At 46.0% G+C, this 13051-nt stretch overlaps 1 protein-coding gene across 1 annotated transcript; it reads left to right on the top strand.

The window, feature by feature from the left end:
* The first annotated feature begins 827 nt into the window (after nt 1–827).
* KAT7 (K(lysine) acetyltransferase 7) lies at nt 828–12807 on the top strand. The gene is made up of 14 exons (XM_010151445.1): nt 828–999; nt 2275–2451; nt 2632–2871; nt 3421–3503; nt 3726–3815; nt 4527–4625; nt 4787–4897; nt 6041–6232; nt 6438–6527; nt 7404–7544; nt 8858–8951; nt 9131–9277; nt 10222–10328; nt 10987–12807. The coding sequence occupies exons 1-14, from the start codon at nt 828–830 to the stop codon at nt 11086–11088; spliced, it is 1845 nt and encodes a 614-aa protein (XP_010149747.1). The 3' UTR covers nt 11089–12807.
* Nucleotides 12808–13051: the final 244 nt, after the last annotated feature.

Raw genomic sequence — 13051 nt, 5'->3', positions numbered from 1 at the left:
AGTTAGGGCTGCCGCGAGGTCTTTGGAGGCCTGGTGGCTGCTCGCCACCGCCTGAGGCCTTCTTCCCTCAGAGCCGCCCAGTCCACCGCCTGCTGCAGGGCCCAAGATGAGGGGCATACAGCTGCATTCGCAGCCTCTCTTGGCCCAGCCTCTTCCATGGGAGCCCTGACACCGCCCTGAACTCCCGTGTGGTGAAGAGTCGGTTTGGCCGCTGCTGGAGCCCATCTGTTTTCTTCCCTGTGGTGTCTTGTGCTCTGCGGGGCTGCCTCTGCTGTTTTAAACAGGCAGATGGTACGGGAGCGCTGTTGGTTTGGCAGGGTGAAGCGAGAATGGTCAGCGCAGAGCATAGTGATAGGACAAGGGGTAGTGGGTTTAAACTGAAAGTGGGGAGATTTAGATATCAGGAAGAAATTCTTCCCGGGGAGGGTGGGGAGCACTGGGACAGGTTGCCCAGAGAAGCTGTGGATGCCCCATCCCTGGGAGTGTCCAATGCCAGGCTGGATGAGGCTTGGAGCAACCTGGTCTGCTGGAAGGTGTCCCTGCCCGTGGCAAGGGGGTTGAACTGGATGACCTTTAAGGTCCCTTCCCACCCAAACCAGTCCATGGTTCTGTATCCTTCCAACCTTGAACCTTCATTTACCTTTTGTTTTAAATAAAATCGGGTGCTACTGTGATTTTTCTTAGCAGATCAGTTTGCAGAATTTTTTTACTGAAGGCACTGTCTGACACTGCATGTTTATTAAACGGAAATATTTTTTCCAGAGTGGTTTTTTTTTTTAGATTTAGTAGTATAAATACAATATAGAAGTTTAAGTGCTCCTCTGCTGATGTCTGGGTCTGTGGTGTTGCAGAGGAATGCAGGCAGTAGCTCAGATGGAACAGAAGACTCTGATTTCTCTACTGATCCTGAGCATACAGACAGCTCAGAAAGTGATGGCACGTCACGCCGATCTGCCCGTGTGACCCGTTCCTCAGCCAGACTCAGTCAAAGCTCTCAAGGTAAATGCTTTATTTTCTTAAACAAGGTAAAGAAAAGCAGCCCCTTAAGCCACAAGAGGCTCAATGTACTCCGTATTCCTGACCTATAGAACTTAAATGCATGGAGTTTATACCTAAATAAAAATATATCGCTTTTTTCATTGGCTGTTAACATACCACAGCAAAAAGCAGTCTTTGTAAGTGCATATTGCACAAATGAGGGACTATAAAGATTACAGTGGTGGTTGTAGTCAAAACTCGAGTATCCTCTGTTCAAAAAGTAAAGCTGTCCACTTGTTGAAGGAAGTGGGAACCAAACCCCGTGATTCTGCTGCTAGCTTTGCCTGACTTTTCCACAAACTCTACAAATTTGCTTTCCAGCTAGTGAGTTACATTGGTACTGAAGCCAAGTTAGAGAGAGAGTTTGAGAGTGAAAGCTGGTTTTGTTTACTTGCTTTGTTTGGGGTTTTCTGTACTGCAAGGGAAGATGTATTTTCATGACTTGCTGATGCTGACCCTACTCTGCAGTAAATGTAATCAGCATATTGCCAGTTACTTTGTATGCTGCTTTGGCAGCCAGATTGTGAGAGGAAACGCTGAATGTGTCCACCTCCTCATTTTTAGTGTTAGTGTAGTCATTTCTTGGTTGTTAGTTAATCAGCTGGCATCAGGGGGAAGAGCTGACAGTAGGTAATAACTTCTTCCCGTTGCTCCATGGATACACTGTGATCAAGAACCTGTTTTGCGACAGGTTCTATTGCAGGTAAGAAATACACCTGCAAGATCATCTGGTAATTAGGTCTTAAAAAGAAGAGGAAAGGTGGTTTGGGTGTGTATGGGATGCCTGCGATATTCCTAGGTGACGAACGCGTTATTTTCATGCAAAATAACTGTTTTGTAATCTTATGAGCAACACAGGGTCTCAAAACCGTGCGCAGGGTCCCAAATACAGCTCCACCCCAGAGGCAGTCTCACTATTCCCAAGGGATATCTAAACACTGGCAGTTCTCATCTAAACTAACGGTTCTTCAGCTTTTGGGAGCTGGTTTGTAATTAAGTCCAGAGAAAGCTGATCTAATTCCAGATTTCTCAGTGTCGGTGCAAGTGTCAGAGGATTTAAGCTGGGAAGACTGGAGCGTACCTTTGTGATGACGCGCAGCGGTGAGCGGTAGGACAGAACGCTGTGGTGATACCCAGCTCTCAGATGTGGCTACTACAGACTTCAGAGCGCGTGTGAGGCAAGTCTGGCTTATAGTGGTTACTGTGGGTGTAATTATGGTGTTTCTATGGAACTAGATTCCAGTCCAGTTCGTAATCCGCCATCGTTTGGAGCAGAAGAGCCTGTCTATTCTACGAGGAGGGTAACCCGCAGCCAGCAGCAGCCTGCTCCTGTGACTCCAAAGAAATACCCGCTCCGGCAGACTCGCTCCTCTGGGTCAGAGACTGAGCAAGTGGTTGACTTTTCTGACAGAGGTACGTGAGGTGTCGAAAGTTTGCAAAACACTGTTGGGAAGAGTATATGACTCCATTCTCTGAGAGCACGGTATAATATCCTGAAGATAGAGAGTTTGAGACAGCTGTCCAGAGTTGCTTTACGTATGTTTTTGAAAGCTTTCTTTCAGGCAGATTTGTAACATCTTGATCCTTATTCAGACACTAAAAATGCAGCGGATCACGATGAGTCTCCACCTCGTACCCCCACCGGGAATGCCCCTTCCTCAGAGTCTGATATTGATATCTCCAGTCCAAATGTATCCCATGATGAGAGCATTGCCAAGGACATGTCCATGAAGGATTCTGGAAGTGACCTGTCTCACCGCCCTAAGCGCCGCCGCTTCCATGAAAGCTACAATTTCAACATGAAATGTCCCACTCCTGGTTGTAACTCTTTAGGTAATTTCAGCTCCAGGATTAATCTCTTGTTTTTTGCCTTCCTGCTGTGATATTCAAAGGCTCGTTCAGTGGAGTTATACATCCGAACAGTATGCACTTAATTAGGATCAGAAGTGGGTGTGGAGAAGGAGTATCGAGCGTACCTGCAGGTGTATTCTTACTGGAGGTGTTTTTGGAGGATGATAGGATAAAGAACAAGTTAGGAGTGTGGGCACAGGCGTGGGAGGAAAATGCAGTCTTGCAGAGTGTGGTCTCTGCTAGAAGCAGGTTTTCAGAAATGACTGATAGCAGACTTCTGATGTACCGGGCTGCTTGCATGGAGTGCAGCTTTTGAGTTAGCATGGAAAGGTTTTCCTTCTTTGTTCCTAAAGCTGACGCCATGAGCCACGAAGTGTGCTCTGCCTATTACACTGGTTATAAACTGAGTGTGCTCCTTGAGAAGCTGCTGTGAGGTATCTGCCAATCTGGGCTGCTATTTTAACCTCTTTATGATCATATGGTGAAAGTTGTTTTGTTTTTCTCCCTTCCCCCCTGCCCTGTCCTTTGCAGGACACCTAACTGGAAAACATGAGCGACACTTCTCCATATCGGGATGTCCGCTATACCATAATCTCTCAGCAGATGAGTGCAAGGTAAATGAGTTTTCTGTTTCATCTTCCCTATGTATTTTTTGGAACAAAATGGCAAGAGTTGTCATTTGTGAACAGAAAATAGGGTTAATGTATTTCAGCTTTGTCTTTAGCTGTAAGACAACAGTGTTTGTGTGTCAAATCAGCTGTAAAGTTCACCTAAAGGAGAAATGGCAAGGGTTAAGGCTTTGAGAGTAGCATTGACAGGTGAGTTTTGGCTTCCAGGTGCGAGCACAGAGCCGGGATAAGCAGATTGAGGAGCGAATGCTGGCCCATCGGCAGGATGACAACAACAGGCATGCCACCAGACACCAGGTAGGCAGTCTGCATGTAATGGAGAGGCTGCTCTGTGAGAAGTGGGAAAACCTCAGCTTGTCCTTTCCAGCAACAACGGTTTTAACTTGATCTCCCTTCTCCGCTTCTTGGATGAGCGATTGTGCTGAGTCCTGATGCTCCCCATTTGTCACCTGCAATTTGTTCCAGCATGGGCAGTTTGTTGTATCCCTTAAATGAGAGACCCGGGCAGCTAGTGAGGGCAGAGAGGTGGCATTGGCCAGGAATACAAAGGAGGCTGGAGCTGTTCTCAGGATGATCTTTTCTGTGTGCTTTCATGTACAGGACAAGTGAATTCCTGCAGAACTCTAAACTCCAATTTTACTCTGACTAAATAAAAAAGGATAAAACCAGGGGAATTAAATTTTTCAGTTCCTGAGTTTTGGACTTGAGTCAAGATGAATTAATGAGTCAGCTCTGAGCTTTTCCCCATGATTAAGCAGCGCGTAAGGAGTGCACCCTGTCTCGTGGCACTGAGGTGCGGTGGCAAAGGCAAGCTGTGGTAGGAAGAAGCATTTCCTATTTTAAATACCTGTGCTGTACCTGCAGTGCCCTCTTATTAGCACAGGATTTGGTTCAGAGGCAACAAACCTCATAAAACATCAGTCAGAACAGAGGTCCTTTAGGGGTGGGAAGGTGAAGAGAATTAGTGGATGAAGCCGAGAGAAGGTTTCCACCTCTGGTTTCTTTCAGGCACCAACAGAGAGACAACTGCGATACAAAGAGAAAGTGGCTGAGCTCAGGAAGAAGAGGAACTCTGGACTAAGCAAGGAGCAAAAAGAAAAATACATGGTAAAAGCAGTAACTTCATTCATTCTCTCCTGTCTGGAGTGAGACCACTAAGCAGGAGTTTGGCTTTCTCGGTCGTCCTGCAGTGTTCTCAGCTGGAAAAGCTGCAAGATCCAACAGCTTAGTAACAGCATGGCAGCCAATCTCCTCTGCTTTTATTGCAGGAGCACAGGCAAACCTACGGCAATACCAGGGAACCTCTGCTTGAAAACCTGACGAGTGAGTATGACCTCGAGCTTTTCCGAAGAGCGCAAGCACGGGCATCTGAGGACCTGGTGAGATTTCTGACTCCTATTTCCTAGCAGATGTCTGTTAGAAACATGAATGCATGCTGTGCAGATAGTCAGAGTTGGGAAGAAAAGCAGCTAGGGCCCGGCCAAATCAGCAAAGCTACACTAGGGATAATGTTAAAGTGCTGGTTATTCAGAGGGTTTGCTGAGAGTACAGCTGGAGCTAAGCGTATGCAGTTGGGAGTGCTGCAGTGCCAGGATTCTTGCAGTGCAAGAGGAGTAATTGGTAAGAGTCCCACGTAATAGGTGTTTTCAGTGAGAATAGACAGCTGCCCCTGCTGAAAGAATGGCCTAGGAGTGATGACAAAAAGACAGATGTCATCGTGGCAGTGGCTGGTGACTGGAAGGGAGTTCAAACCCTCATATTGCTGAGGCTTCTGGTGCTGGTTTTGGCCGGGACAGTTATTTTTTTCACGGGAGCTTGTATGAGGCTGTGTTTTGGCTTTGTGTTGAGAAGAATGTTGATAACACTGATGTTTTTAGTGCGAGGCTGGTTGGAATTTGTGCTGAGAAGCGTGTTGATAACACACTGATGTTTTTAGTGGTAGTCAAGCAGTGTTTATATTAAACTAAGGCCTTCCTCAGTTTCTCATACTGCCCTTGTCCTGATCCTCACTGGGGAAGGTGGGAGGTGAGTGGGCGGCTGTGCGGTGCTTAGTTACTGGCTGGGGCTAAACCACAACACTTCTGTCGGTGCTTTCCAAAGCCACCTTCCATCTCCAAAGATGAGCAAAAAGATACTTTTATGGTCACCAGTGGCAACTGCATCCGAGGCTCAGCGATAGGCTGTATCCTCTCCCTGCAGATTAGCAAAGAAGCATGAAGTGCAAGGGTCCTGTTTGGCTTTCGTGACAGGAAAGAGAATGATCCTAGTGTTAGCATGCTGGTAAGTGCTGATTCACAAGACAATTCCCAATGAAAGGAACAGCCAGTAACTGTACTGCTCAGACTGTACAGGGCTCAGACCAGGTTTGCTTGAGGAGAGGTAGGGGGAGGGGTCATTAAATATGGTCACATGGAAAGATGAATTTGGAAGACTGAAGTAAATAATTTCCTTGAGGGAAATAACCAGGGCCCTCTTCCTCTGCCTACTTTTATTTTTTTAAATAATCATTTTTTCATTCATAGGAAAAGTTGCGGCTCCAGGGCCAGATCACAGAAGGCAGCAATATGATTAAAACAATCGCTTTTGGTCGTTACGAGCTGGATACCTGGTATCATTCTCCCTACCCAGAGGAGTATGCTCGTCTGGGACGTCTCTACATGTGCGAGTTCTGTCTCAAGTATATGAAGAGCCAGACAATACTGCGCAGACACATGGTAAGGGCTAGAGCAGAGCTGATTCCTTGAGCTTTAAATCTGATGTCAACATGTAAACCTTGTTTTAAAACAAGGCTGTTGTTACCTTGGTTGCTTGCTTTAGGATGTGAGAAGGCTGCGTGTTTCCTGGTATTTCCAGTAGCTGTTGTAACCTTTTCCGCTTTTAAAACAGTAATGTCACCCTAACTTTGTTTTCTTGTCACAGGCAAAATGTGTTTGGAAACATCCACCAGGTGACGAAATCTACCGCAAAGGCTCCATTTCCGTGTTTGAGGTGGATGGGAAAAAGAACAAGGTAACTAACTGCGATGGTTAGGCTGGTCTTGAGTGTGGAGTCTCTTTTGGACATGCCGGGCACATTTGCCTTTCCTGAGGAGAAACAGGATGCAAATAGCCCTTTCTCCCTCTAACTGCAGAAAGGCTACCAGTGTCTGATCTGCCTGTTCTGGCAGTGGTTCTGTCTGCGTTTTATTTGTGGCTATTCCTCAGCCCCGTTGTGCTCCAGCAGCTCCATCTGGTGTCTCTTACTGTGTGTGGCGACGTGTGTCTAGATCCCCTAGATCCCTTCTGAAAGCTAGTGGGGAGATTTCTGTGCTTGGCCGTGGATTGCCCGTCTCCCATTCGCTGTCAGCGGTCAGTCAAATTGGGGTTGGAGTGGGAAGCAGACTGCTGTTCCAGAACTCTGACCTGAAGGGCAAAACCTGGATCTGCAACTGCAGATTCAGAGCCAGATAGTAGCCCCAGGCTTGTGCCCTGTCTCTATCCGTGTCTGGTCTTGAAAGAAACAAATTCAAAAGCTAAATTCGGCACTGCCGGATGTTGGGAGGCGGCTTGTCTAGTTACCAGAGCTAACCCTGTAGTGTGTGGTTAGTACAATGCGGTCAAGCAAACACAGATCCAACCCTCTGCTCCCCTTTGCTCAGGATGTGATGTTTTGGGCGTTCAGAGATTGATATCGCAGCCGTCAATTCCCGCCCTTAGGAAGATGAGCTTATCAAGTTGCATCACAAATGGAATTGTTTCCTGGCTCAGCTGCTCTGTTTGAAAGACTACATCATTTTGCAGATGACTCAGAATTTTCTTGTCATTACCCGTGTGTGCCTGCTTTTCGCCGCTCTTGGGTTGTTCCACCGTAACAAACGGGTGTATCCTATTCTTCTTTTGCTTCTAGATCTACTGTCAAAACCTGTGTCTGCTGGCAAAACTTTTCTTGGATCACAAAACACTGTATTACGATGTTGAACCCTTCCTCTTCTATGTCATGACAGAAGCTGACAACACTGGCTGTCACCTGATAGGGTATTTCTCCAAGGTTAGTCGAAAACACACACATACGTGTTACCACCTCACTAGAATGAGATTTAGGACAACAATTATCAGTACTGAATCCCCTCTTTGAGTTTTTGCAGTCTCAGGATTTGTTGCTTTTAAACTTTCAAGTCTGATCTGCATGATTTGTTCTTTGCTTCGCTTGCAGTTGTTTGCTGCAGGGATTGCAGGTGCTTTGCCCTGGCACCTTTTCTCATTACTAGCAAAAACCAGATCAGCTCTAATGAACTTGGAAGCATAATGGTGTCTTAAATCTAGGCAAAAGTAATGGTAAAGAAAATCGTAGAATCACAGAAGGGTTTGGGTGGGAAGGGGCTTTAAAGATCATGTAGTTCCAACCCCCTGCCATGGGCAGGGATACCTTCCACTAGACAAGGTTGCTCCAAGCCTCATCCAGATGTAAATAAATGTAGAGAAAAATACATTAAAACAAGTATCAGTCACCGTGTTCGGTTGTTTAGGTGTTGTTTTGTTTTTTAATAAAGTACCTGAAGCAATAAAAATCCTTGGGTGGAGAAGCTGAGGTATAACTCAATAACTAAGAGATCCCACAAGTGTAGTGGCTGGCCAAGCTTAGAACAGGAGCCAGTTTTCTCAGCTGTTGGCTCAGATGTGTTGCCTGCCTAAAAACCACCCACTTTGTTTGCTTAACCTCTGCTGCACGTTGGTGAAATACATTTCCTGGTCGTTCTTGAGGACCGAAGTGATGACCCTTCCGGACATGGTCATCTCATGCCATACAGTTACCAGTTTAGATCTTTCAGTCAGTGAAATCCTATAGGTAAGAGAATATTCTCCCAAATAAAGTGCAGGAAACTATATTCCTTGAATCACCTGAGTCAGAACAGATTAAATTTCTAAAAAAACAACATGCTAAGGAAGATTCTGCATTGCTCTGAGGATAAGCACGTGTGACCCTCACTGTCTGAATATTTCAGTATATACCATGTCCTTCTAATGCTGCTGTTGTGTCACTTTCTCGTTGCATATGAAGCTGGTAGGTGACAGAGGCGGTAGTGAGAGTGTTACTGACTCCTTCTCAGGTAGAATTTAAGGCTTCCCAGGCTTAAAACTGTGCACAAACATCCAATTTAGTGGCTAATAAAGACACTAAGCCAGGTTGGTAGCTGAAGGATGATCGTGTTACTTGTTGTTAGGCAGGTTTTTCTGCTGCTGCTCCTTCCACCTTGTATTGTATCAGTTGCACAGGCTTGTTCAGTCTGTTGGGATTATGATATACCCATTGTTTGTACAGATCTAGACCTGTTCATCTATCCTCTCTCTCCTTGTTTTTAGGAGAAGAACTCTTTCCTCAACTACAATGTTTCTTGTATCCTGACGATGCCTCAGTATATGAGGCAGGGTTACGGCAAAATGCTCATTGACTTCAGTAAGTAGAGAAATTCTCAAAATATTCTGTCCAACGTGACAGGTTCCCCAAGAAACCCAACGTATCTTTGGTGGTGGTTGAGCAGCTTTCATTATAGCCGATTTCTGTGTGTGCTGAAGAGGGTGACAGTCAGGAGAGGGTAGTTCAGGAAGGATAAATAGGTTTGCTTTCCTTTACAGGCTATTTGCTTTCCAAAGTAGAAGAAAAAGTTGGCTCTCCGGAACGTCCTCTGTCTGACTTAGGTCTCATCAGCTACCGTAGTTACTGGAAGGAGGTTCTGCTTCGTTACCTGCATAATTTCCAAGGAAAAGAAATCTCTATAAAAGGTATGTTTTCGAGCTAAGTAAGCTCGTAGTGCACTGGTTCAGGAACATACCTGTGCATCTCGCTCACTCATTTTCCTCAAATATGAGGCAGGTCATGCCTGATCATTCCTATGGATGTTTGTGGAGCAGCGCAGGGGAATATTCCTATGGCTCCTTTCCAGTCCTGACACTGTTAAAGATAAGCCAGCTTGCAGAGTTTTGAAAGTATGTACTGGCTGCTTCTCTTAAAAACACACTTTTTTGAAAGATTCACCAAAGCACTTTTATCCATCTGTAGATTAGAATGTTAATTTTAAAAAGAGAAACAGCTCCACTGAGAGGTTTTCAAATGCCTTGGAAAAATGCTAAGACTCTTTGGACTTCTTGATAGCATTTCTGTGTTTGTGGCACCTAGGAGCACGCAGCATTTCAGAGAGATACCGAGGTAGTTCTGAAGCAGCGGCTAGGTCTTCTTTCAGAGGATTACACTTCATGAACTTGGGCCCTAACCTTAGTATCACTAAACCCTTGTGGTGTCTAGGCTGGCTTTCAGTTCTTGGGTGAGCTGGGCTGTTCTGTACAGCTCTGCATGGCTTGCAGCCTTAGCCTTTGGCTCTTCAGGCTATCTGCAATCACTGTCCTCCAGAGTGAAAGAGGCAAAAGCACGCTGAGTAGCAGCACTACAGATAACTGGGGTACAGGTCGGACAGCAACAGTCACAGAATCATAGAACAGTTTGGGTTGGAAGGGACCTTAAAGCCCATCCAGTTCCAACCTCTCTGCCATGGGCAGGGACACCTTCCACTAGACCAGGTTGCTCAGTCATACTGTGTGGTCCTCCTTAGGCGTTTTGTGTCTGTCACTTCAAAAGGAGTTGCGTAAAACTTGTAGTTGAGAACTAACAATTACAGGCTGTCGCGGAGGAATTTGTTTCTTTTTTAACATAAACTGATTCCGGTTTGCAGAAATCAGCCAGGAGACTGCAGTAAACCCTGTCGACATCGTCAGCACGTTGCAGGCCCTTCAGATGCTCAAGTACTGGAAGGGAAAACACCTGGTCCTAAAAAGACAGGTAAGGTTGGGGGGGGCTGTTGCTGCATTTTTGTTTCCTTCTATTTAGCGTTTAAATTCATATGAACTTGGTGAAATCACTATTTCCTTTGCATCGTGCTGGCTTTTCCAGCCTCTTGCTTCTGGTGAGGGAGCGCTGTGATTTCCAAATGCAGTAACGGATAAAACAGGATGTGAGCACCCACCCTGCTTCTTCAGCGTAGGAATACGCTGTAGTGACCTTCCTTTTCTGCTGCACGGAACAACGTCGCTCATCATAAGCGGCTTTTGAGGGGAGCAATGGATTGCCATTCCCATCGTGCTCCTCATTGTGCCTGCCCTTTATTGGGCACACGGATGCTTAGAAAGGAATTAATGGAGTCCTGAACGAGTCCTGTTTGTACCCACTAAGACAAGTGATTTATAAATCCCCAAATGTGACCGCTTCTCTTCTGTTTGCCCTTCCTCAGGACTTCACTTTGTAGCTAAAAGTAGCCTTATTGGTGTGACTGAAAGCTTCCAGAAAGCACTGTGGAGGAAATGTTCTTTCTGTCACGCGGAGCAGTTAGTAGACTCGTCGCCTTCAGATCTGCGGGCTTAGATGTGTGGTGTTGTACCGTGGATAATTCTCCATCAGGGGTCGTTTGTTTTAACCTGCCCTTTAATGCTCTCTTCCTTAGGATCTGATTGATGAATGGATAGCCAAAGAGGCAAAAAGATCCAACAGCAACAAGATAATGGATCCCAGCTGTTTGAAATGGACCCCTCCTAAGGGAACTTAACTGTCTATCACTCCTGAAGCCAGTGCACCCCAGCAGTAGGAAGTACCCTAGGGATCTCTGTTGTATCTGTTGCTGTTGTGATTGGCTGGTACAGTACCCCCTCGAAAGATCAGTTCCCCTTGGTACTGTTCTGGCCCAGATCTTTTGTGCACACCGCAGACGCTGGTTCTGAGGAACTTTATGTTTCGGCCTCAATGAGGTTGCAAGGATTGGATCTGTATAGGACCCAAACGAAGCTCCTAGCAGCACTGGCCCAAGGAGTTCTGATATCTGGTACTGTACCTGTCCAGTCACTGGTCTTACCCTCCTGTTCTTACTCTGATGAGGTTGTGTTGTGTCTATAATCTGGTTGTTTCTTCCTTCAGGTTCCTTGCGTTCTAAGTAACGGAGATCGCTTCTGTGGCTTTTGAACAAGGTCGGGTAATGCTTGTTTGGGGAAAGTCTGGTTTTCCAACAAGCTGCAGTTACACTGATGTCAGCATTTTTAACTAGTCCTGCCTGATGGGCTGTTCCAATTCCATGTACCGAATAGTTTTAGTAAGGTGACATGCCACCCCTCTCAGCAGTGTTTCCCGTGTACTGCAGCAGGTCTTCACACAGCTGATGTTGTACAGCCGGAAGCTGGAGTGTCTTGTAGCTGGGCAGTGTGATTGTTGGTGCTGCCCCGGAGGGGTGAGGCTGAGTGTGTGAGAACATCGTGGTCTCAGATGTTGTAGAGCTGCTCTTGGTATATGCTCCAGGAGCCACCACAGTACCGTGTCTGCTGGAGGGACCTCTTTGATGATAAGTTACTGGGTTTTCCTGGTTTCTCTCTTGGAGTTCGTGAGTTCCTTTACACAGAAACAGCTTGTTCAGTGTATTTCACAGGAGATATTTTTCCCAGAGCAGTCTTTCTTGAGCTCTAGGTCTCTTTGTATTGGAAAGGATTATTTTTTTTTTTTCCTCTAGGTTGAAGAAATAAACTTTAGGCAGATTTTTGCTAGCCTTGTCCAAGCAGCCACAGAAACTCCACGATGCAAATATTGTCAGTTGTTGGATCACCTGCAGTGTACGTTCCGTGCGTCGCTGGCAGCTCCAGTTAGCTGTGTGGATGGTTTGCTTCTCTGACAGTGCATTCTTGTTTGTCTTGGTAAAACAGAAAAGCTTTCACTTCCTCTCTCCCATCAGCACCACCGGAAGAAACTATTGTACAATAGCTTTCAGGTATAACCACTGTCCTTGTGCCACAGGTTTCCTATATGGCTCCAGTGTGACTAACGGGGGAGACAGTCTTGGGGTAGACGATGGCAGCATCACATAGTGCCGATTTCATTTAAACCTTCCAGTGCTTCCTTGTTGAATGGTGTCTGAAGTGAAGCACTTGCAGTGTACCAGTAGGTAGGAGCCGTCTCCTGTTAACCACTGACCCATCCTAACGTGGAAAAGTTCTCTATTGCTCTTCTGATGGTTGTCTGCCTTTCTCTGCCTCCTTAAAAAAAGAAAAGAGGTCATCAGTACATGTTGTATACCTTGTGGGCATTACTGAATTTTGCTGTCTCGTGCCCTTTGCTCCTGTATTGTAACTAACTACAGATACTCATGAAACTATCCAGCCAAGTAGATCTCTTGTGGAGTAGGGAAGAAGGCCGTTCTTGTGCAGAAGCTAAACCCTGTTCCCATGATGTGGTAGAATGTGCTATTCTTGTATCCACTTCTCAATAAAGCATGTTCTCTGCTCAAGTTATGCCTTCTTTTAATTTTTTGTTTTTCAGTCAGGTGCTGTTCTGTGTCTCTGGTTAAATGAAGATGCTGCTTTATGGTGCAAGGGACTAATTTTGAACCTGTCTTTGTGCCCGGTGTATTAAGGATCGTGACTCCAGCAGCCTTTAGGCTGAACCTTTCGGCAATAGCCTGTATTGTGTATTCACTCCAGAGCTTGTGCACAGGAGCTACCGTGAGGAATCTGGGAATGGTTTGGGTGGGA

Source organism: Eurypyga helias, unplaced genomic scaffold (genome assembly GCF_000690775.1).
Source record: "Eurypyga helias isolate BGI_N326 unplaced genomic scaffold, ASM69077v1 Scaffold16465, whole genome shotgun sequence".
In the NCBI taxonomy this organism is placed as follows: domain Eukaryota; kingdom Metazoa; phylum Chordata; class Aves; order Eurypygiformes; family Eurypygidae; genus Eurypyga; species Eurypyga helias.
This window is presented reverse-complemented; position numbering and strand designations above follow the sequence as displayed.

Coding starts and splice junctions, on each gene's coding strand:
- KAT7 (XM_010151445.1), top strand. CDS start 828: ATGTCTGGGTCTGTGGTGTTGCAGAGGAATGCAGGCAGTAGCTCAGAT. Junction 1,000..2,274: donor ACTCAGTCAAAGCTCTCAAG/GTAAATGCTTTA, acceptor CTATGGAACTAG/ATTCCAGTCCAGTTCGTAAT. Junction 9,278..10,221: donor AAAAGAAATCTCTATAAAAG/GTATGTTTTCGA, acceptor TCCGGTTTGCAG/AAATCAGCCAGGAGACTGCA.